The sequence below is a fragment of the Sorex fumeus genome, unplaced genomic scaffold (assembly GCF_029834395.1).
Source record: "Sorex fumeus unplaced genomic scaffold, SorFum_2.1 ptg000051l, whole genome shotgun sequence".
Lineage (NCBI taxonomy): Eukaryota > Metazoa > Chordata > Mammalia > Eulipotyphla > Soricidae > Sorex > Sorex fumeus.
The window spans coordinates 14192779-14215974 of NW_026606108.1; the positions used below are offsets into that span (position 1 = coordinate 14192779).

General features: G+C 41.7%; 1 protein-coding gene across 1 annotated transcript in view; it reads right to left on the reverse strand.

Moving 5' to 3' along the window:
• Positions 1-6584: 6584 nt before the first annotated feature.
• STK32A (serine/threonine kinase 32A) overlaps positions 6585-23196 on the reverse strand; it is a 129454-nt gene continuing 112842 nt past the window's right edge. Inside the window, exons 8-13 of the mRNA XM_056124593.1 lie at positions 19439-19536; positions 13648-13764; positions 11191-11316; positions 9318-9446; positions 7854-7918; positions 6585-6849 (exon numbers count right to left, since the gene is read on the reverse strand). Coding sequence (XP_055980568.1) covers positions 6756-6849; positions 7854-7918; positions 9318-9446; positions 11191-11316; positions 13648-13764; positions 19439-19536 — 629 coding nt within the window. The 3' untranslated portion in view covers positions 6585-6755. The remainder of the gene's footprint in view (positions 6850-7853; positions 7919-9317; positions 9447-11190; positions 11317-13647; positions 13765-19438; positions 19537-23196) is intronic.

Genomic DNA, 23196 nt, shown 5'->3' on the forward strand with positions numbered 1-23196 from the left:
CTGGAAGCATATCCTGCTTCTTTCTAAAAGCTTGAACTTTGAGAGAACTCAAGCTAAGTGTTATCCAAGGTATAGTCTTTAAGCAAAGGATAAGTATTGGAAAGGAATGTAGGCTAAACTCTAAGAGATTTAAGATTTATACTATCAAAATTAAACTCTTCCAAAAATTGATTCATGTCTCTTTACACTTGGAAGAAAACCTTTTCTATCTAAATCATCATTTAACATTCCACCAAACCATAAGTCCATTTGGGGAAGTATTCTTGGATCCAGTGACAAATTTACATAGCGTAGTTTTCACGGCAAATAATGGGCAAGTATGTGCCCAAAATTGGGGTGAAATGGGTAATAATTTAGGATGTGGTTTGTTGAAAAGTTTGGGGATAGAATCAAACACAGCTGGACTTAGAATATTCCATCTCTTCACTCAGCTCACCTTCAGCAAGTCCTTCATTGCTTCTCTCTCTCTCTCCTCTCTCCTCTCCCTTTACTCCTCCCTCCTCTCCTCTTTCTACTCACTCTCTCTCTCTCCTTCTTTCTGTCCTTCTTTCTTGGGGGGTGGGCACACCAGTGTTCAGACTTACTCCTGACTCTGCATTCAGGGGTTACTCCTTGGCAGACTCAAGAGACCTTATGAAGTGCTGAGGAGCAAACTCAGGTCAGTTACGTACAAGGTAAGCACCTTGCCTGGGTACTATACCTCTGGCCCTTCAAAAGTGCTTTTCATATGGGAAAAAGGCCAGCCTTCAGCATCTGCAGATCTTCCTTTGACCTGTTGTACTTCAAAGGAAAGGGAGAATCTTCCTTAGTTTGGTCCTGCCACAAATTCTGGGCCTGGAATATAGATTGTAGGGGGTACGGGTGTGTATGTGGGGAAAAGAAAGAGAAGAGAAAGAAAACAGTGCCCTCAGCTGGTGATAGGCTGCTGACCCCCCAGGTGTCCAGTGGACCAGTGGGTCCCTAACTCCTCAAATCCTAGAGATCCCAGAGCGGAGTGGGAGTGGTGGAGACTGGGCTGGCACATCACTTAAGAGCCAGCAGGGGGGCTGGAGAGATAGCTCAGCGGGTAGAGCATTTGCCTTGCACGAGACCCACCTGGGTTCGATTTCCAGCATTTCATATGGTCCCCTGACCACCTCCAGGAGTAGCTCCTGAGTGCAGGGCTAGGAGTAACCCCTGTGCATCATAAGATGTGACCCAAAAAGCAAAAAAAAAAAAAAGAGCCAGCAGCAGGATGTGATGTTTTGCTCAGCAAAGGGTCAGTATGTAGGATGGGCCTGGAGGAGAAGATCTCAGCATAGTTCTGGCTTGTCCATTGCTTTTACCTGTGAACCTCTTTCGTAGACATGGAGTTTGTGCAGAAGCACATAGTGATGCTGCCTACTAACACACAAGCTTGGAAATCACACCAAAAGCTACTCTGAGGGCTGTGGACATGGTTCAAAGGGCTGGAGCACAGGCTTGCATGCTGGATCCTCGGGTATGATTCCCAGCATTGCATGGGCCCCTGAGCACTGAGCCAGGGAGTAGCCCACTGATCACCAGGCGTGGCCCACAATCCAAGGGGGACAGGCCAGTCTGAATCCATGAGGAGTGGTTCTAGTTCGAAATTTCGGGCTAGATATTAAGATGCTTTGAAGCATACTAAACTCCCATTTAGTTGCTCAGCTCAGGATTACTACAGCAGCTCTCTGTGCTCATGAGTCAGGCAGTGAAGGAGCTCTGCCTTAGATCCTGGTGGGTTGAGAAGTCATGGCCAATACTTACAATAAACTTAGCTTGTGTGGAGGGAAACCAAAAGATACTCAGAATGACCAACTTGCATGCTTCTGCAAGGCTGAGTCACATCTGACAAGTTAAGGAATGGGAACACTGACTAGAAATAACAATGTCTATTTGGTTTCCCCAAACTTTATGAAACCCCCTCTGCTACTACCAGTCACCAGAAAGAGGGTACAGAACAATGAGACTGAAAGAGGTCAATGCAGCCTGCAAAAATGAGATTGTGTGTTCATGGGGGCATTCTTCAGAAGAGAGCATTCTAGATCCTGCTCTGGCTCAAGTGCTACTAAGAACGTGACGTGCCATATGACATCACAAGCAGCACACACAGCAAGTTGGATTTTAGAGAACCCTCAAGACCAAGGCAAAGTATTTATCTCAGGCCAAATGAGAAACAGCTGCCCTTCTCAGCATTAGGAGTCTGAAGGTAGTTAAAGGTTGCTCTGTTCCTGGCTAAGGCAGAAGCTGTTTGAAGCTGTAAAAGTTTAGGGCTGCTATTTCCTTTCTATGCCAGATTATGGGTCATGGAGCAGCTGTTGTTATTTAAGTGTATGAAATGGGGCCGGAGAAAGTCACGGAGGAGCCTGAAGGCAGATTGCTGTAAGAGAAATGGGCAGACTGGACAGACTTAGGGTCCCAGTGAAAGGCAAAGGGTGGGCAGTGCTCTAGAGGTGTGAATGCAGGTGTAGCAAGAATGCAGAGGAAGTATTGCATCAGCAGAATAGGTCTGCATTCGCTGCTGGTGGGACATCTGACACACTTGGTCTTGGGGAAGGACGTTGCTCCCAATAGGAACTGGAGGTGAAAATAGGTAACCCTGGGTATCCACAGCCCTGGTGCAAACATACCACACACACACACACACACACACACACACGCAAAAGACTGACAAAAGACTTCCCATAGACAGAAGACACTTAGACTTTAATACATACAGACACAGTACATGATGACGTTACAGTTCAACACAAGCATTTCTTTCCCCTCCAAAACGGCACAGGGAACTGAATTTTGAATTTTTCATATCAGTGTTGAATGTCAGTCAGGCACATCGAGCTGTAGGACACAGTAATCACACCAGACAAAATAGGAAACAAGGTTTTTTTGCAGACAGATCACTGGGACAACTGGCTGTGGAAAGAAACTCACTGCATGTTCATGCCTGCTCATTCAGCTTTTGAAGAAAGAAAACCTACAATGACTGTCAGCCAAATACAGTGACACTGCTCCCTGCTGGCTGGGACAATTCTTTTCCCTGGAGAGAGGCATCCATCCAGTCTAGAAAAAGCCACGAAGCTAGGAAGTCTCTCTGGTGAAACGTCGTGGTTAATTTGTAAGTCTACAACTGTACCTCACGGTGTCTCACTAATAAAAAAAAGTGTCGTGGTTAAAATATTACTAGCAGAAGCCTAGTCGCTATTTATTTATTTATTTATTTATTTGTTTTGTTTGGGGGCCACATCTGTGGATGCTTGGAGGTTATTCCTGGTTTGTGGGAAGCCAGGCACCAAACCCAAGTCAGCCACGTTCAAGGTAAGGGCCTTACTTCTGTGCTGTCAGTCAGGCCCCAAAATATTGAAATTATCCTAATTAATTTAGCCATGCTCCAAGCTATTGGGCATTTGTTTCTGCCCTAGCAATGACCTCAGCTGGAACCATGTTACCCTGGAAGTTAAGCTAGCCAAGAGCAGAGCATTTCCTTCCTCGAAGCCCAGGTGGAATTGGGCCTGCCTTGTGATTGTCTTAAGATCTCCATGAAGACACAGGCATGGAAACTGGAATGTTGTACCAGCAGCTTCTGATCCTCAGAACTTACTCAGACTTTTCAGGTGCACCATCCGTGGAAGGGAGGAAGCTTCGGACTTCTCTAAAGCCCAGGAATTCCAGACAGAGGAATGCAACATCACATGTGTTTGGAGTTTCTCAGTCTTCAGTCTCTGTTATCACAAATCTAAATGAGACACATTCCCCTGTAGGAAGGAACTTTCAGCCCAATTCTGCAATCAAACCAAAGGTTCTAGATTCCAGTGACCAGTAGTCGTGGTACATTTTTGTTCTGTTGTTGAAAATGTGTTGTGGTGGGTGGTGCTTATGGCTGGTAGTTCTGTACTGAGATATTCAACGTCTTTCTTTTTTCCCCTAACTGGAGACACCCCTTGGGTCTGTTGGCTGATTGGGTCTGGACATCATCTTCTATCTCTGAGGTTTGTGCTCTAGTTGCCAGGATGACCATCATCTTCTAAATCTCCAGACACAGAAGCAACTCACTGGAAATCAAAGCCAGGCACTCAAACTGTAGATGCTGTTGGCTTCTGACCCAGTTAGAACCAGGTGGGCAGCATAGATATGATGAGCCCATGAGTCCCTTCCCTGTGGAGATGCTGTAACATCACTGCCTTATGTTTAATGCTTCACCCAGTATCTCCTTTGGGATCATACAAGAACATAGCCAGAGAAGGAGCCAGGTACTGGGGCATATAAGATCCCAGCACATTAGCTATGGGTCTAAACAAGCCCCAGGCTGGAACAGAGATTGGTCATTTCTTATCACAGCTCTTTTCAACCCACCCCCCTCTTCGTGAAACTGAATCAGGGCAACTATTAGCTAAGAACTTACAGCTTCTGGAGAAAACAAAATTGCATGGAAAATATGTGGTATATGTAGTGAAGAGGAGTTAAATGAAATAAAAGATCTGGCTTTTAATTCTTTTTTTTCTTTTTGGGTCACACCTGGCACTGCACAGTGGTTAATCCTGGCTCATGCACTCAGGAATTACTCCTGGCAGTGCTCAGGGGACCATATGGGATACTGGAAATCGAAGCAGGGTCTGCCACGTGCAAGGCAAATGCCCTGCCCACTGTGCTATCACTCTAGCCCCCTGGCTTTTAATTTTTAAGAAAAAAAAAGAGTTTCTCTTCCAGTAGAGAGATGAATCATTTCAAAACAAAATTTGGGCATAATAGGTCCGTGAGGAGAAAATGTGGACACTGAATTAAAATCTAGCCCTGGCTTTGTGTGGGTGTAGCTGCCCAATGTGACCTCTAGAATCTGCAACAGACGGTGTCTCTGTTACTTCTCCTGATTTCTGTCTGTTTGGTTTCCCAATGAATGACTGCCAGCTTGTCCCCATACTGTCATCTCTGCATACCCAAAAGTCTTATCAGTAGAAGATTTTGGAATCCCAGTGGCCTGAGGTGAAAACTGTCCCCAGAGGCCTCTACACTTCTTGACTCTGTGAGTTACCTCCTCTGGGGAGGCCTCTGTGTCTGGAGGGTGGGGTTACATCCCACACATCCCGCACATCACTGTAGGCGAATTAAACTGTGTTTGGCAAGTATAAGGGAAAAGAGTGATACTGCAATCATTTTTCCAGTTACTGGCAATTCAGTCCTTTCTCCCTCGTCCCCCTCCCCCCTGCCCCGGCCCCAGTCCTTGAGTAAGAACAAGAGAACAGGGTGGGGATGATACTACACTTGCCTAGGGAGTCTCCATGTACTCTGATTTCTCACATATGTGGGCATGCCCCGGTGGGTGATAGGCTTAATTCACTTCATAAAGGCATTTATAATTTGGCCAACAGTTTAGACCTTCTGAAGTTAGCCGAAGATGAGAACAAAATATAAGAGTCAGAAAGAAAATCTGAACAAACCCCAAATGGTGATTTGTGCCACGATCAGAGGGTGACTGACTGGGCATCAGCTTTGGCAGGTGTAGGTACCTTTGTCACTGTTTTCTAAACTCCTGGCACACTCTCATTTACTCTGTAACCCCTGTATAAGGTACAGTTGCTCTATACTGCAGGGTGGATTTGTCTAGATAGTGACAATATTCTTTTCTGATTCTCTCCAGCCTCTGATAATATTAAGGGAATGAATCAGCTCAAGGAATTTGTTTACTAAAAGAAGACTGGCTGGCTAAGAAATATTTAACAATTTGCTTGCTGGAGAAAGAACAATAGAAAAAAGGTCCTGACTTGTAGCATTTGCCAATTTTCATGGTGTAAATCTTCCCATGGGCTGGAGCGATAGCACAGTGGGTAGGGGTTTGCCTTGCATGCGCCCGACCAGGGAAATCCAGGTTCAATTCTTCCGCCCCTCTCGGAGAGCCCAGCAAGCAACTGAGAGTATCTTGCCTGCACGGCAAAGCCTGGCAAAATATCCATGACATATTCAAGATGCCAAACACAGTAACAACAAGTATCACAATGGAGATGTTACTGGGCCTGCTCAAGCAAATCGATGAACAGTGACAGTTCAACAGGGAGGTTCAACAGGGAGGACAGTGACAGTGACAGTGACAGTGAAATCTTCCCATGATCTCCAATTTCTGTTTCCATACCTTATATCCCTGAAGGTGCTGGACAAACTCCTATTTACTGACATGAGAGGTGATGGGGTATACCCTCCCAAGGTTCCCACCAGGAGCCCTTGCAAACTGATACTACACCAGTTAGGATCACATGTGTCTTTTCCAGGTGGAAGCCTTTACTCCTTTTCAGCAGAGCTGAGGAGTTCCAATCCCTTTATGATATTTTCTAGTTCTGAAGAGCCTAACCCACATATGCCCATTTCTTGCAGTGTAATTAAAAGTGCAAAAATATATCACAACCAAGTCTTCCTATTAAAATAAAAGTTAAACCTGCTTAGAGTAACAGAATGGTGGAAGTAGAAAAAAAAGCAAGTATCACTCATCTAGGATAGCCCTCTCATGTGAATGGAGAAGCTGAAGCAGAGGGAAGATCTGGTTAAGTGACCTGGTCAAGGTCACAGAGCAGTGAAACTAAAGCCCAAGAGTCCAGAGACCCTCTCTGCCATGTCCTGTTGACTCCTTCTGAAGATGCTCATGTGGATTCCCAAGGCAGCTGAGGAGTGGAGAGACAAGCAGGTCTGTCAGCCTTTCCCGGATGTAGAGAATGAAAGTGGCTGACCTGGGGGAAAGGATGTCCAGAAAGATGCAGAGGGTGTCCTGTCCATCACAGGTTGTTATTCTGCCCATCCTCTCCTTGTGAGCCTTTGGTTTGTTCCGAGGTTAGGTCTGCTGCTCTTTTATTAAAGTCTTTTTTTACTCTTGTGGGGGAAAAAAAAAGTGAGTGATTGGTTTTAGTTTTGGTTTTGTTTTGTGTGTGGTGGGGGTGGGGGGTGGCAGCACACCCAGTGGTACTCAGGACCTACTCTTAGCTTTGTGCTCAAGAATCACTCCTGGATTCCTCCACAGCTTGGAAGTTGGCCTCACATGTGGGAGGGAGAAGGCAGATGAGATAGAGAAGGGACCACCAAGCAAAGGATGCTTGGAGGGCTCACTCGAAATGGGAGATGCGTGTTGAAAGTAGACTATAGGCCAAACATGATGGCCACTTAATACCTGTATTGCAAACCATAACATCCAAAAGGAGAGAATAAAAGGGAATGTGCCTTCTACAAAGGCGGGGGCGGGGGGAGGCAGATACTGGGAACATTGGTGGTAGAGAATGGGCACTGGTGGAGGGATGGGTACTTGACCATTGTATGACAGAAACGTAATCAAATGAAATGAAATGAAAGTTTATAAATCTGTAACTGTATCTCACGGTGTTTCATTAAAAAATTGAAAAATAAAAAAAAGAGAAAAAAGAATCACTCCTGGTGGACTTGGGGGATTGGGATTATATGGGATATCAGTATCAAACCCAGGTAAGCTGAGTGCAAGGAAAATGCCCTACCCATTGTACCATCACTCTGGCCCATGAGTAATATTCATTGGGAAGAAAAGATCAGCTTTCAAAATGAAAGCATTAGTCTCATAATTTATAGAAACACAAGTCAGGGAATTGTCTTTAAATAAATGTTGAGGTGCCAACTCCTTTGCCCTTCCATAAGGGGACACTTGATGCCAAGGTAACTTAGTACAGTTGTTGAAATCTTGACAAAATAAAAAGGTGTCTCCCTTTTATAGATCTTCTATGCTTAATGTTCATCATTTTACTAATTGGAAATAATGAAAGACATTTTAAAACATTGAAGACTTGGAAGATAAAGTCTGGGTAAAATATCCACCATTAGCTGAGTTGCTATTCTTCCAAGAGGTAATTTACCTTTCTCTGTTGAAAATGATGAACTCTTTCTGGACAGATTCCAGGTGTTCTTGGAGAAGGCACATCTTCCAGGTAAACAATGAGGGAAAAGAAAGAGTGTGGTTAGCAGAAGAGCAAAGTTCTTCAAACAGCCAGAAACCACCTCTTAAGTATCTGCTGAAAGGAAGTAATGTACCTTCAGTTTGATTCTATCACAAAGTTTATGACAGGACTGAGACCTCCACCAGAATAACAGGAGATGACAAAAAAAAAAGAAAGAAACAAAAGGAGGCGAAGCCAAGCGAAGCTGCTTTAACCAATAATAAGCCAGTAAGGAAGGCCTGGCTTATGGGTTATGAGCTCTGGCTTCTGACATTTAACCCAAGAAGAAATCATAACCACACATAGACCATATTCTCGGTTAAAATTAAGTAGAGGCAGGGATTACTTTGCTGGTTAGCTGGTGACCTTCCTGCCCTTCACCTCTTAACACTCCTGTGAAAGGGAGGTTCTACTTGGATGTGATGAAGAACCTAGAAATATCTTTCCACACTGAACTCTGGTAAGATGTTTCCTTCAACAATTTAGGGAGGATGAATCCTGCCTCAATTATAGTAGGCGGAGGCATTTTATTTCTGCCTTTTCCACACACATGCGAAAACATTTGCTTTGACGTGGCACTATTCAGTTCTTAATGTAATTCCATCATAGTGAGAAAATTTAGTTCATTAACTGGTATCAACTCTAAAACTGTAGAAAAGCTCCTAACACAAATTATCTCTCCGTCTTGGCCAGTTTTCCTCAACAGGTATACAGAAATAGCAAGTACGAGGATGCTATTAGGTTGAGTTATAAAGCAGACTGGATCTAAAGGGATATTCACAATAACCTCCCAAGACCTATATGGCAAACCATAATTCCCCTAAGGAAAGAGAGTGAGTGAGAGAGAGACAAAGAAGAAAAGTGTCTGCCATAGAGGCAGGCTGGGGCGGAACTGGGGAGTGGCAGTTGGGGAGGGTGGCAGGAGGGAAACTGGGGGCATGGGTAGTGGGAAATGTACACTGGTGAAGGGGTAGGTATTGGTACAGTATAGACTGAAATCCAATCATGAACAACCTTGTCACAACTGTGTATCTCATGTTGATAAAATAAATTTTTTTAAAAAAATACCCTGATAACTATGAGAAAGATGAATTAAATGAAAAGAAACTGGCAAGGTGGATTTGTGGCAGAGCAATCATTTGCCACTGGACCCTAGAAAAAATGATAGATGGAATCTGGCAAGAGTACAGTTCTATAATAAAACAGAATATAGACTTGGGGTCCCCGATCTTAGAAAGATATAGTGGTCCCAGAGGAGGATGAAAAGGAAGGGCACAGAGGATACTTATGTACTTGCTGGAACAGCTGCCCACACCACAAGATGATACAATCTTTGAGGAGTGAGGTGTTTATTCAGGAATCGTATCTCAGGAACCTGCCTACCTGAGTGGAATCACATTTCCTCATCTCCTTCTCCTTCTTTGCCAGGCGTTTCTTCTTTTTATGAAGGGGTTTGGACTCCAAAATCATTTCTTCAAGTTCAAAGGTGGGGTCACAATTCAGCCTGCCTTTCTGCAAGGGAGACAGGTCGGTTGACTCCGAGAATCCTTCTATGCTTATGTTCAGTTACCAAGAGCCCAACAAACACAAACACTGTCCTCCCATTGTTCATCGATTTGCTCAAGCGGGCCCAGTAACGTCTCCATTGTGAGACTTCTTGTTACTGTGTTTGGCATATTGAATACTCTTGGTAGCTTGCCAGGATCCCCGAGAGGGGTGGAGGAATCGAACCTGGCTCGGCCGGGCTGGCTGCACGCAAGGCAAACACCCTACTGCTGTGCTATTACTCCAGCCCAACGGCTACATGAAAAAGCGCTCCCCATCCTGACAGAACTGACCCCCACCAACAAGAAAGAATTCCCACCCTAAGTTTTAGATCATTTATCAAGCATTGCTTTTCATATTCTGTGATGTGTTATTTTCCTAAACTCTCCACCAAGTTTTCTGTGAGATAGGAAGTAAATCTAAAGACATTCAGTTTTCTAAAGTTTGAACTTGATGACGATGTTTCAGAATGTCTTTGAATCACCCAAATGGTTTGCTCAAATCCTCGTTTTTCCCAGCCAGACCTCTCAAATCAATGTTTTTGATGGATTGTCCCCAAACTGTGCTTTGGACATGCTCCCCAGTGTTTCCATTCATAATTCAGCAGAGACCCAGATATAGAGCTACTCTTGCAGCAACACTGGTGGCTGGTTGCAGATGAGGGGTGGGGGGCACTAGAAGGAGATGAAACATGGCAGGTGGTAGGTGTTTCCTCCTCCTCCCCCAAGAGCATCACAGACCCTTGCCTACATCCTGCCCTTCTGGAACTCTGCCAAAGGACCAGGAACGACCTTGACCCCAGCCTCTTCGTTGCTCCATGAAAGAGTGCTGTCCACTTGAATTCCATAGAAGCCCTCCATTCCCCTTCTCAGGTATGTTCCCATGAGCCTACTCCTCTGATATTCACTCACACAGGACTCTACCCATTCACACACACAGAAATCAAACACCTACTTTTGGCTTAAACACAGAAAACAAAATTTTAAGTTGTTTTTAATAGGATCTTCAAAGCCTTCTTAATTTTTACCCAACATGCCTACCACTGAATATGTAGAATTAAGCTGTGCAAGACAAAAGGAACTTGAGTTCTCAGCGGGGTCCTTGACTTAAGCTTCTGGTCTTTGTCAGAAGCCTGCAGTAGGACACATGAGCCTGTGACCAGGAACTCATCTGTAGGCATTGGCTCCTTCTGCTGTCAGTCATTACAAATAAAGACCCTAGCATGAAATGATCCAAGGAGAAGGGGGCTGATTAAACTACCATGACCACACTCTCATAGTTCCCAGCCTTTTGAATCCAGAGAACATAGATATAATTTCTCCATATTCACAATCAAAGAAAATGTTTTCTTTCTCCAGGAATGTGCTCATTATTTAGAGGGCTAGGGTCTCTTTCCAATAAAGCTTGCTTTAAGAAGTCACTAGGAGCTAGACTCCAGATGCAGGCAGATCCGCATTCAAATACCACCTGAGTACTTACTAGGTGAGTAACTTTTGGTAAGCAACTTTCCTGTGTGTACCTTGTCACCTTGTCACCCATAAAAAGGGAGTTTGAGCACTTTCAGCTCCAGACTGATTATCTGAGACCACACACCAGTTTACCTGACACACACACACACACACACACACACACACAAACACACACACACACACACACACACACCAGTTTTTGTCAAATGAGAGTTGTGATGCATTGGTTAGGGTTGACTCACGTTAGGGATAAAGCCTGGAACAAGCTTCTTCTGCAAAACTGCATCCCAGTTCATGTCATTCATATAGGGGAAGTTCTGAATATCAGACAAGTGAGCAAACCGTTGGTCCGGATTAGGTTCAAGTAGCTGCCAGTGGAATATAAACATAAAGACGGGGAAGAGATCAAAATATGGGAAAATACAGGGAAAAAAATCACAAGAATTTCAAATGTTGAAGGAAACAAGGCAGTGTGCCCCTAGCCCAACTACATAAATAACTTATGTTGAACAAGTAAGCATAAGCCATATCAATGGTGCATGGTGAGAATGAATCATATATAGGTTCTGTGGTATAGCATGTGAAACCAGTTTGCAAGATTGAGTCAAACCTGTCTGTGATTCCTGATACAACTACTAGTTAAGGCAAGTCTGCTTGCTAACAGATTTATGCACCTGTTAAAAAGGGGATAACAACTTATTTCATAAGGTTTCAGTGACACTGTATGTATGAAAAGAGAAACTGCAGTTGTTAGGAGATGTGGTTCATTTTCACAAATGAAACTCATCTCCCACTAAGATTCTGCCTTAATCACTAATCCAATTATATTGTGCCACAGCAAATAAGAGACAAAGATTTCATTTAAAGGTATGAAGTTTACCAGCTAGAATGAAGATTTTTTTTAAAAAAAAATCCCTATGTAGTTACTCTGGAACTAAAATTCATCAATCTCAGGCTCAGATATCAGTCCTAAAAAGCTCCAGGCACTCACAATCAGGAGACAGGGCATACAGTTTTGGGGTAAAAAGGACTGTCTTGGAACTGAGGAAATATTACAAAAAAATGACCTTCCGGTCTTTTTTTTTTTTTTTTGGCTTTTTGGGTCACACCCGACAATACTCAGGGATTGCTCCTGGCTCTGCACTCAGGAATTAGTCCTGTCAGTGCTCAGGGGACCATATGTGGATGCTGGAATTGAACCCGGGCTGGCCTAGTGTAAGGTAAACACCCTCCCCGCTGGGCTATCACTCCAGCACCAATTTTTTTTTTTTTTTTGCTTCTCAGGTCACACCCAACAGTGCACAGGGGATACTCCAGCTCTGCACTCAGGAATTACTCCTGGTCGTGTTCAGGGGGCCATATGGGACCGTTCTTCCTTTGACGTTACTCATATCCTTATTACCAAACAGGAAGTTGACCCCAAAGATAAGACACAGTTTGGGCTCTTAGCATCCAATAGTTTTCTTGATTAGTTACAAAATGTGCTTTGATCTTTGAAAGGAACCAAGCTCCATTACATGGGCAGCTCATTCTTTCACAGGATCATTCAATATATACCACTGAGTGCCCGAGTGCCTCAGTAAGGACACCTTTACAACTGATGAAAGTTATGGACTTCCTTTGTTTAAATACCATATTTTTTTATAATGAAGAGGCCACGTTGAACAAGCCAGGCATGATCCCTGCCTCATGTGGCTTATAGACAGTGAACATAATTCAAGGACCACATACACATATGATACAGGGTTCCACTTTGTGACAAATGCCACGAAGGAAAGACTGAACTATGTGGATATACAGCAGATGAAGACTCCCCAAGGAAGGGCTGGTTGAGCTGGGATCTAATGGTATCTTTCTCAAACTACCTGTGTAGAAGCTATGATTTCTGTTTATAGTTCAGTGGTTTTAATTCCCCATTCTCCACTGAAACTAATATTTGGTGCTACTGTGCACGGCTGGTGAGTAGCAGTACATCATGTGCTATTATATTTGAGTTTCATATCCAAATGGGGTTCACCATGATCCATGAATATGTTAACTGTGTGATTGGTTAGAGGCACTAACTACTATAAAAGTTTCTAAATCAGTTTCTTCACTTGTCACGGGACCTCTAAGATTCACAGACTCAAAACAGTAGTCAATGAATCATGTTAAGTAGTGCTGATCCAAAAGAAGGCACTGGAATAAGGACAAGCATGTGAAACAAGGAATAGTGATTCAGAACCAGTATATGCAAAGGCCCTGTGGTGAGAGACTGAGAGGTGAGTGTAGACGGTAAAGGAAAATGAGACAAGGAAAGGGTCACAGCAATTTATGAAAATCAAGAGGAGAACAAAAGTCCAAAATAAAGCTTGATAGCTTGATACCACAAACTTATTTTATTCTTTATTCTGTGAACAATGGGAAGATAATGAACTTTTCTTTGAACAGATTATTATGGGGAGAGAAAACAGAAAACAGAATAAAATCATAAAAGTAGGAGTGAAATCAGTTGTAAGGTAAGCCTTATCAATAATAAGTTGATTGTGGACAGAAGAATAGAGATGGAAAGAAGTGACAGATTCAAAAGATATTTAAAGGCCCAATTACTGAGCAGTTAGATGGGACATGGAATGATGGGTGATTTTTGGCTACCTAAGTGGATTAAGAAGAGCCTCATTACTGAAAGAGAGCATCTCAGTAAAAGTCCACCCTCTTACCTTTCTAAGAAGTGACACCATTTCCTGTGACCAGGATGAAGGATAAGTCACAATAGCCGTCTCAAACATGTGTGCAATTTCCTTGCTGGAAGTACTGGAGCGAATGTGATACGGTCTCTTAAGGGAGAGAAGTGAGAAGTAAGTCTTCATTCTTACTGGATATAAAGAAAGTACTTTTGTGTTCCTGAGGTAAATTTGAGCCAGCTAAATATCAGCTTGACACAGGATGGTTGTGTTGTTACATGGGTAGATGATATGGTGGTCCATATTTGTTTTAAAGAATAACAAACATATGTAGTTTAAAATACCAAATACAGATTAAAATAGAAAAGTTGATCATTCATCTAGGCCAAAACAACACATTTCTGAGAAATCAACATGAAACTGTGTCCTAGGTAAAAGATAAAGGTAAAGGCCCTCCCGTTGATCGTCGATTTGCTCGAGCGGGCCCAGTAACGTCTCCATTGGAGACTTTGTTGTTACTGTGTCTGGCATATCGAATATTCTCGGTAGCTTGCCGGGCTCTCCGAGAGGGGCGGAGGAATCGAACTCGGGTCGGCCATGTTGGCCGCTTGTAAGGTGAACGCCCTACCGCTGTGCTAGCGCTCGTCCTAAGATGATCTAATTACATAAAATGCTGTATATTTTCTTAGTAAATATAAGTTTAAATGCTGATTATAAAGCAACCCATTGTCTTATTTCTTTATACATATATAGCTTATATCACTGTCCTCCCGTTGTTCATCGATTTGTTCGAGCGGGCCCAGTAACGTGTCCATTGGAGACTTTGTTGTTACTGTGTTTGGCATATTGAATACATCACGGGTAGCTTGTCAGACTCTGCCGTGAGGGCAAGATATTCTTGGTAGCTTGCCAGGCTCTCCGAGAGGGGCGGAGGAATCGAACTCAGGTCGGCCATGTTGACTGCGTGCAAGGCAAATGCCCTACCGTTGTGCTATCGCTCCAGCCCATAGCTTATATATATATACAGATATATATCTTTTTACTAATTTGAACCATAATAAATAAGTTCAGAATAGAAAGAGTCCTACAAAATTTTTATTTCAATTATTAACTAGTATAAGATCAGGGTTTTACAGAGTGGCTAGTGAAGAGTATAATGAAACAGAAGTATTTCAGTTTTTTGAAAGAACCAGTATTTTGGGGGATGCGAAAGCTGTCCTTAATTTTCTCAGCTTTCCACCAGAGGGCAGCCACTGCCCATATTAATTTCTCTAGGAATCTGATTTCTCTGAATTTTAAAATTTTTTCTATGACTTTTTAAAAAGAGAATCTTTAAAGACAGGATTTTCTGTCTTTTATGTGATCTTTTGACTGCGTAAATCCAAGCATTAGACCACATTCACATTTTCATTTGTGGAACATAGCACATTCTCACATGTCCATTGAATAAACAAAATATCCTAATTAAATTAACCCAAAAGACAGCTAATTTAGATATATATGCATTCATCCTATGTATGCCTCTATTGAGATACTAAATAAATGTGAGCTAATCAACTAAATTGAAAGTAATGGAAAGTTTGATTTTTCCCCTGTTGCAAATCACAACTAAAAGGTAATATGATGAGATTAAATGTTTTGTATTCTGAAGGCAAAAGAATTTGAGGGCTTAACTAAATCATTCAATTTGAGTGACAATTTTATCTCCATCTCTAAAATGAAGCAACTACATCTGAAAAGTGAACGACTCATGAGATTGTTTAAAACAAATGAAGGAGTGTACCATGCATAGAGTTATCCATAGAACAACGAATACATACAGGAAAAATACTTTTTTTAATTATTGAAGAGGGGGAGGATGGAAGGATATAAAATTCAACAGTGAGCAGAAAACTAAACTTCAATCAAGGGATCTGTAGAAAGGCTTAGCTCTCCCCAGTGTATGTCAAGGTCAGTAACTCAGGATACTACCACTAGGGGGTGGGGAGGGGCTGACCCCCTTAAAAGAGGAGACTGGTCAAATATGATTTTTTGTGTAAGTTCAAAAAATAACCACCATTTATTTTCTTCCCTCAAAATTGAATAAAGTGTCACTAATACATTTGTCTCGGTCTGAGCAGCTTTCAACTCAGGTGTTGGAGTGTCAGGAAAGAAGAGCTAGTCCCTTATCTTCAAATTCAATGCTGGCTATTTACGGTGCAAGGACACGGAGGACCACTCCAGGCCTGCATCCCAGCTGCGTCCCATATGTCCATCGTACGGGGGCAGGTCAGGCCACTTCAGACTCCCAGCACTGTATAGATGTGTGCTATTTTCTTTCTTCTGATTCCTTCTCCCTTCAGCTCATGGATGCTCCTAACCCTAGTTTCTAGGGCATTACAAAATATAAAATGATTACAAGCTTGTGTAAATTTACTAAGGGGTATCTCAGGCCTATCAGGTGTTTTGCAATTATTTTAGAAGACATATGACTAAATTTAACATTTTAAAATACCCCGTGAATGTGTTTAAAACAGTCAGATTGCTTCACATAGTAACTTATCTTTCTGGGTCTAAAATGTAAAATCTGTGATAATTAAACAATAACAAGTGCTATGTGTTTATTTATTAAGCAAATATTGATTGAATGTCTTCTATGTTCCAGTATAGTCTGCTGGGTGTTGCAGAAGTGATAACAAGACAGAAGTGATTTTTCTGTTAGTGGACCCTATTATCTACATAAAGAAATCATTGGTACTCATATGGAACTATACACATACACATATAGACACACACACTTAAATCAATGAACTATATACTCTAATGAAAATTATGGCATGCATTATCAGATTTTGCCAAAAAATGGTAGAGTAGCATAGATGAGAGTGAGAACTTAAAGAACAAGCAGGATGGAGATGTTGAGATGTGAGCTGGGAGTAAATGAAGGTTTTGTCATTGTGGTCATATTTGAGGAGTATAAAATCCAAAGAAAAAGTTGCACAATTAATGCGAAAGTCTATGTCCTTATCATAATGTTGGATTTATGGGTAATACAGAGTTAATATATGGTCCTTGCCTTTACAATGGTAATGGCAGTGGGGAAGCAAAGAGATGATCAAGCAAAAATAACTAACAGCTAGGGACAAATCCATCAAGAATGTCAGAGGAGGGTCTAAGAGGTAACTGAGACAGAGTGCATGCTTTGCATGTGGGAGGGAGCAATCCCACAAACTAAACAAAACTGAAACAGGACAGTGGTTATGCTTTCAGGCACTTTTGCCTCTAAGGCATGTGTTTTTCTGTAAATAAGGATCAAGAAGTGCAGAAGAAATTATTGTTTAGCCCCCTTCCTCAGTAGTTTAGTTGTAGCAATTCTTGCAATTAAATGTTGGCATTTGATTGCTTCAGATTAGCTGTATTTTGAAACATAATTACAGGCAGCCTCCTTGGGGGTTCCTTCCTAGAACACGTCAACATTGATTTGTAGTAACTCCTTTTCTCTTTGTTCTCACTAGTTGTTTTCTCATGTAAAGACAAATGCGATGGATCAAACCAAATAATAGAAACAAATACTTCACCTTTGATGAGTTTACAAACTAATAATACAGAAGAGGTAATAATATAAAAACTGATATGCTTCGAAAAATTTATAAATGGATTTTTTAAGCAAAGAAAAAACAGATTTAGGTTGAAATAAAAAATTCTGCATTTTATTTTATTCAGTGAAAAAAAGTCATAACAGAAAAGCAAAGCATAAATCTACTTTTGCTAAAAGGTAAAGGTAAAGGCCCTCCCGTTGATCGTCGATTTGCTCGAGCGGACCCTGTAACGCCTCCATTGGAGACCTTGTTGTTACTGTGTCTGGCATATCGAATACTCTCGGTAGCTTGCCGGGCTCTCCGAGAGGGGCAGAGGAATCAAACTCGGGTCAGCCATGTTGGCCGTTTGCAAGGCAAACGCCCTACCCGCTGTGCTATAACAACATATTTGTGTGACTGTATTAGGGGAACATTGACATTTTAAAACATAAAAAGTAAGACCTCTGCTTTAGAAAAAATGAATCCAACAATGTTAATATATCAGATCACAGGGAACTACAGGGAGAGAAAATAACATGAGAGGGGAAAACATTTTTCCTCAGAAAGATTCTTCCCAGGCATTTTCTTCATTTAGGAAATATTTCTTTCAAGACAGAAGCAATAATACGTTGAGTAGGGTGCTTGCCTTCCACACAACTGACCCGGGTTAGATCCCTGATATCTCCTATGGTCCCCATAAATCACCAGGAGCAATTCCTGAGCTCTAAGCCAGGAGTAATACCTGAGCATCGCTGGGTGTGGTCCAAAATAAAACAAAGCAAACAAAAAACCAAGAAATAGTTCCTTCAACAACAATCCCCAATGAAAACAAAACCTGAGACATGTTTGCTAGAATTATTAATGGAAGAGGCTAAGTGAAGGGGAAGGAACCCTAGGATTGTGGTGGAGGGAAATGGGCATAGAATAATAGCACTGAAAATATAAATTAACAATTATTTTATAGTTTACTATTATATGTTTATGTATTTGGTAGTTTACTACAACAGTAAACTATGTTATAGTTTACGATTATAAACTGTAATACCTCAATAAAGGCCAATTTTGAAATGATGGAAAAAAGAGATAGTTCCTTATAATATATGAAGGTTTCTCAAAAACAAAAATTGAAAATAGGACTCCCTAAAATTTGGGGAAAAAAAAGAAAAAGAAAATAGAACTCCTACATGATCTAGTAATTCTACTGTTTGATATTTATTTCAAAAACATAGAACATTTCTTCAAAATGGTACACACCGATGTTTATTGTAGCACGATTTAAGAGTGCCAACATAGGCCAAGAGCACAGTGACCAACCATAGCTGAGTAGAGAATGAAAATGTGGAATATTGATAAGCAAAAGAAAAGGTAAAATTTTGCAATTTGTTGAAACTTGGATGAAACTGAAGGATGGTAAGTGAAATTAATCAGAGAGAGAGAGAGAGAGAGAGAGAGAGAGAGAGACAAAAACACTGGATGATCTCACTCAGATGTAATATACATAAAATATTAAGCAAGGGGATGAAAATTATCCAGTAAAAACGAACCCTTGGAGTCTTATCAATGGAACTGAGTGCACCTAGGAGGGGGTGGGGCTGTCTGGGAAGGGACCCAGGGATAATGGATTACGGATATTGGTTATTTGGTGATAGGTGTAGTGCAGTAACAGAATATGCCTAAAGTACAAATATTCATTTCAAAGGGATTTTTAGAAGAAAATCACCAGAAGTCCACTGTTTAAAAAAAAAACCGAAGAAGAAAAAGAAACATTTTGCTTTAAAGGAAAGCTACATTACTTTGCCCCTGAACCCAGAACCCAGGAGCCAAATGACAGCCAGGATCCAGCAAGACAGGACAGGAAGTGTTGAATTAATAATTCACACTCTCTTTGGAGAAATGCATCTGAATTAGAGTCCAGTACTGTAAATGCTAAATGTTTTTCTTTATCCAAGCAACTGTACTTATACAAGATTTTTCATAAGGGTATTAATTTCCCCTCCCTAGAAGTTCATCATGTTTATACTATTTAATTTTATCTGCATCATTTAATGCTAATATGCTTGGACCAAGATATAAGATGGAAATTAATCTGTGCAAAAAAAAATCCCAAGGGGTGTTATCATATGACATAGTTGTTTGCACCTCCAAAACAAACTACTTGAGTTTTAGAAAATACATCAAAAAACAAATTACATCAACAATTCATGTTTTCATTCTAAAAATGAGTCTTTCAGGAAGTGCCTCACCCCAGAACAAAATGGACTGTACCATACCCTGCCTCTCAGCAGCTCATACGCCGTCACTCCCAGGGACCACCAGTCAACGGCAAAGGAGTAGCCTGCCTCTCTTCTGGAGTTGAACATCTCAGGAGCTGAGAAGACAAAACAGTTAAGCCATTTTAATTTCCGGAGACACTAACAAATCTATATTCCTCGGTAGAGGGTCACAAACAGTATGTAAATGGGGTTTCAGAGCATAAAATCTTTAATGGATGTTTATCATCCAATGCTAGTTTGCTCACAGCAGGCACAAATCTCTAATTTTCTATTTCTCTGAGTGGCCTCATTTGTGTACCAACACAAACAGGCAAGCACAGGCCTTGAGAGACAAATCCTTATTTAGACCTGTACTGCTAGGAATCAGATCCTATCAGGCCTTAAATGTCTGACTGACTCTAAAATCACGAAGCCCAACGAGAAATTATTTGCTTTCTTGATTGGGAAGGATTGAGCTGCAGGGCCTAAATTTGTGCTTGCAATTTGTGCTCTGAATGGTGTGATTTCTACCTTGGAGTGACTCTCCCTCTCATCGGTCTGGAAGAGGCAAGAGCAGATTTTCAGCCTCCTACTGAGTGAGGGATGGGCAGAAGAGAGACATTCAGGAAAACACCAGGTTTTTCCAGCTGTGGAGTTTACACTGTGTCACTCTGTGCTTAGCACAGTCTGCAAGGGAAGACAGAGTCACAGTCTTTTTTATCCCCAGGCTTGACATCTTGTACACACTCTCCAAGCACTACCACACATATGCAAACCTTCTACATACCTTCCCCAGAATAGTGCTAACTGCCAACGGGTCTCGGATACTGAAGCACAAAGTAGCTTTATTAGTGTCCCAGAATTGGACCTGGCATTCAGTTAGCCAACAGAAATTTGTTCAATGAAAGATCAGTACAGAATTAACTCAACCATTATTGAACTGACATTGCATTATAATACTAAGTTTTCATTGTAAATCATTACAAATGAACATGCAACATGATCAATACATAATAAAAAGCCCAATGCCACCCTTTACCATACAGGTGTTCCACTGAACCCAAGTTTATCTACCTACTTCCCTTCTGGCAACCACTAATTTGGTCTCAGAGTTTGAAAGTTTACTTTGGTTTTCACTAGTTCATCTGTTGTATTTCTTTATTTTTCATATGAGTGAAATCATAAGCTGCTTATCTTTCTCCTGTTGACTTGTTTCACTGAGCATACTTTGTAAAGCCATCCTTACTATTGCAAATGACAGGATTTCATCATTTAAAAAAATGGCAGTGTTGGGGCTGGAGCAATAGCACAGCGGGTAGGGTGTTTGCCTTGCACGCGGACAACCCAGGTTCAATTCCCAGCATCCCATATGGTCCCCTGAGCACCGCCAGGAGTAACTCCTGAGTGCATGAGCCAGGAGTAAACCCTGTGCAATGCTGGGTGTGACCCAAAAAGAAAAAAAAATGGCAATGTTCTGTTGTGTCCATTAACCCTGTCTTTACTTTCTCATCTGTATATGGACACAGGATATTTCCAGATTTGGGCTCTTATAAATAATACTTCAATGAACAGGGGAGTACACATATCTTTAGAATTGGTAGAATTTTTTCTTTCCCAAGAATACCCAGAAGTGGGGAAGTTGGGTGATATGGAATTTTTTGGTTTTAATTTTATTTCTTTTTTGGTTTGGGAGTCATACTTGACTGTGCCCACGGCTTACTGGGGGATCACTTCTGGCTGTGTTCAGGGGACCATCCTGGGATTGAACCTGAAATGGCCTCATGCAAGTCAAGCACCTTCACCCCTGTACTCTCTCAGCTTCGAGATTTTCGATTTTTAAAGAAATTTCTATGCTGCTTTCCGTAGCAGCTGTTACCAGTTAACATTCCTACCATCACTCCCCTCACATCCTCTTCAACACTTGTTTCTCCTCTTGGGAATAACAGCATGACCACTCAATTAACCAAGCAATGGTTGCAATCATTAACATTTTACATTCAAACCCTGCCTTCACCCTTTACTGTCCTCTTGAACAAATTGAATACTCCTGAGCAAAATCAGAACAATAAGAGGGCAAACACTACAGAAGAGAGAAATTAGACATGAGAACACAAATTGTCAGCATTGCATGGGGTGTTTAGAAAGTACTGAAAAATAAATAAATAATTAGGCAATCTTCTAGAGACACGAACATCCACAGTGCCACATTTGCTTGTAATCGGGTGCTGTACACAGTTGCCCCATGCCTCTAGCAGTTCAGTGTCAGCCCTGGGCAGGGGCAATCAGTTAAATCCAGGAGCAACATCCATCCTGAGAGGACATTGCCATGGCGGTGCCCAGGCGTGACCTTGACTGTAGGAGCTGCTGGAGCTGCACTAAGTGGCCTCCCGCCCCAGGGAATTCATTTTCATGCCTCACTGCCCCTCTCTGCATGCACAGTGCCCCACAAAATCTGGGAGACACTGGTTCTGCCTGCCAGGGCCGCCGGGCACTGGATGGAAAGGACTATATTTCATTGTTCTCTTGTCAGCATCTCACAGCAGGTCACCTTAAAGGGTGCCCAGGTGACAGGCGACAGACCTGTAATTCAGAGACATTGCAGAAAACTTGAGGGATAAGCAAACCATCATGCCAAGAAACATTGAACATGATCAAAGCTGTGTTCTCTGTCTTCTTTTGTGAGTCTTCCTTTATATCCTCTTCTACTTTTTGCAGAGTATAAAGCCAAGTCATGAATGACAGATGGAGAAATTCGGGCAGAACATTAGGAAAAAGTACATCTCAACATACAGAAGCATAATAGATGGGTAATCCTTGGAAAGCCTGGAAGCTCTCACTTCCCAGAGTAGGGAGATAGTGCAAGCTCTGTCCACTCTTCCAGGGTGCTCCAGCCCTGCAGGCACACATGGAGCTGGAGAAGGACTAAGAGTCCTTCCTAACACCACTGAGTACTTGGTTTGATTTTAAGTGTATTTCTCTGTCTGCATTCAGAAAACTAGAAAGGAACACTAACACATTTGTTTATAAGTAGTTATAAATAAATGTAATAGGTTTAATTACATTTAATACATTATTTTATTACATTTTTGCTTGTTTGGGGGGCACATTGTTTGGAGATAAAGTGCTCAGGGATTCCTTCTGGCTCTGCACCAGGAATCACTCCTGGTAGGGCTTGGAAGACTGTATGGGGTGTCAAGGATTGAACGCAGGTCAAACATGTGTAAGGCAAACATCCTACCCTCTGTACTATCACACACCCCCATTTACTATTTTTAAGTGCATGTTTTATACTCTATAGTTCCCTTCACACACACACACACACACACACACACACACACACACACACACACACACCCCTGTCCTGCCCTATTGGCAACCATAGAAATAGCCACTGTTCTAAATTTTATGTTAGCAATTTTTTTCATTGTGCAAAAATACACAAATTATTATGCATTTTCAGGACCATATAGGTAACATATTAGGCATATGTGTGCATGTACATAAAACATTATGTGGATATGTGTATATATATATGCATACGTATGTGACACAATGTAATATTCTACTCCTGGTCTTCTTTGGTGTCTTGCTTTTCTTGTTCAATATTATGCCTGTAAAAGTCATCCAAGTTACTACAACATAGTCTGCTCACATTTGATACGACAGGAATACACTATGATTTGCCTGTTTATCCTATTGTTGAGTCATTTGGGATGTTTCCAATTGGGGAATATTATGAATAATGTACTTGGGAACATTTGTATATGGAAGACTCC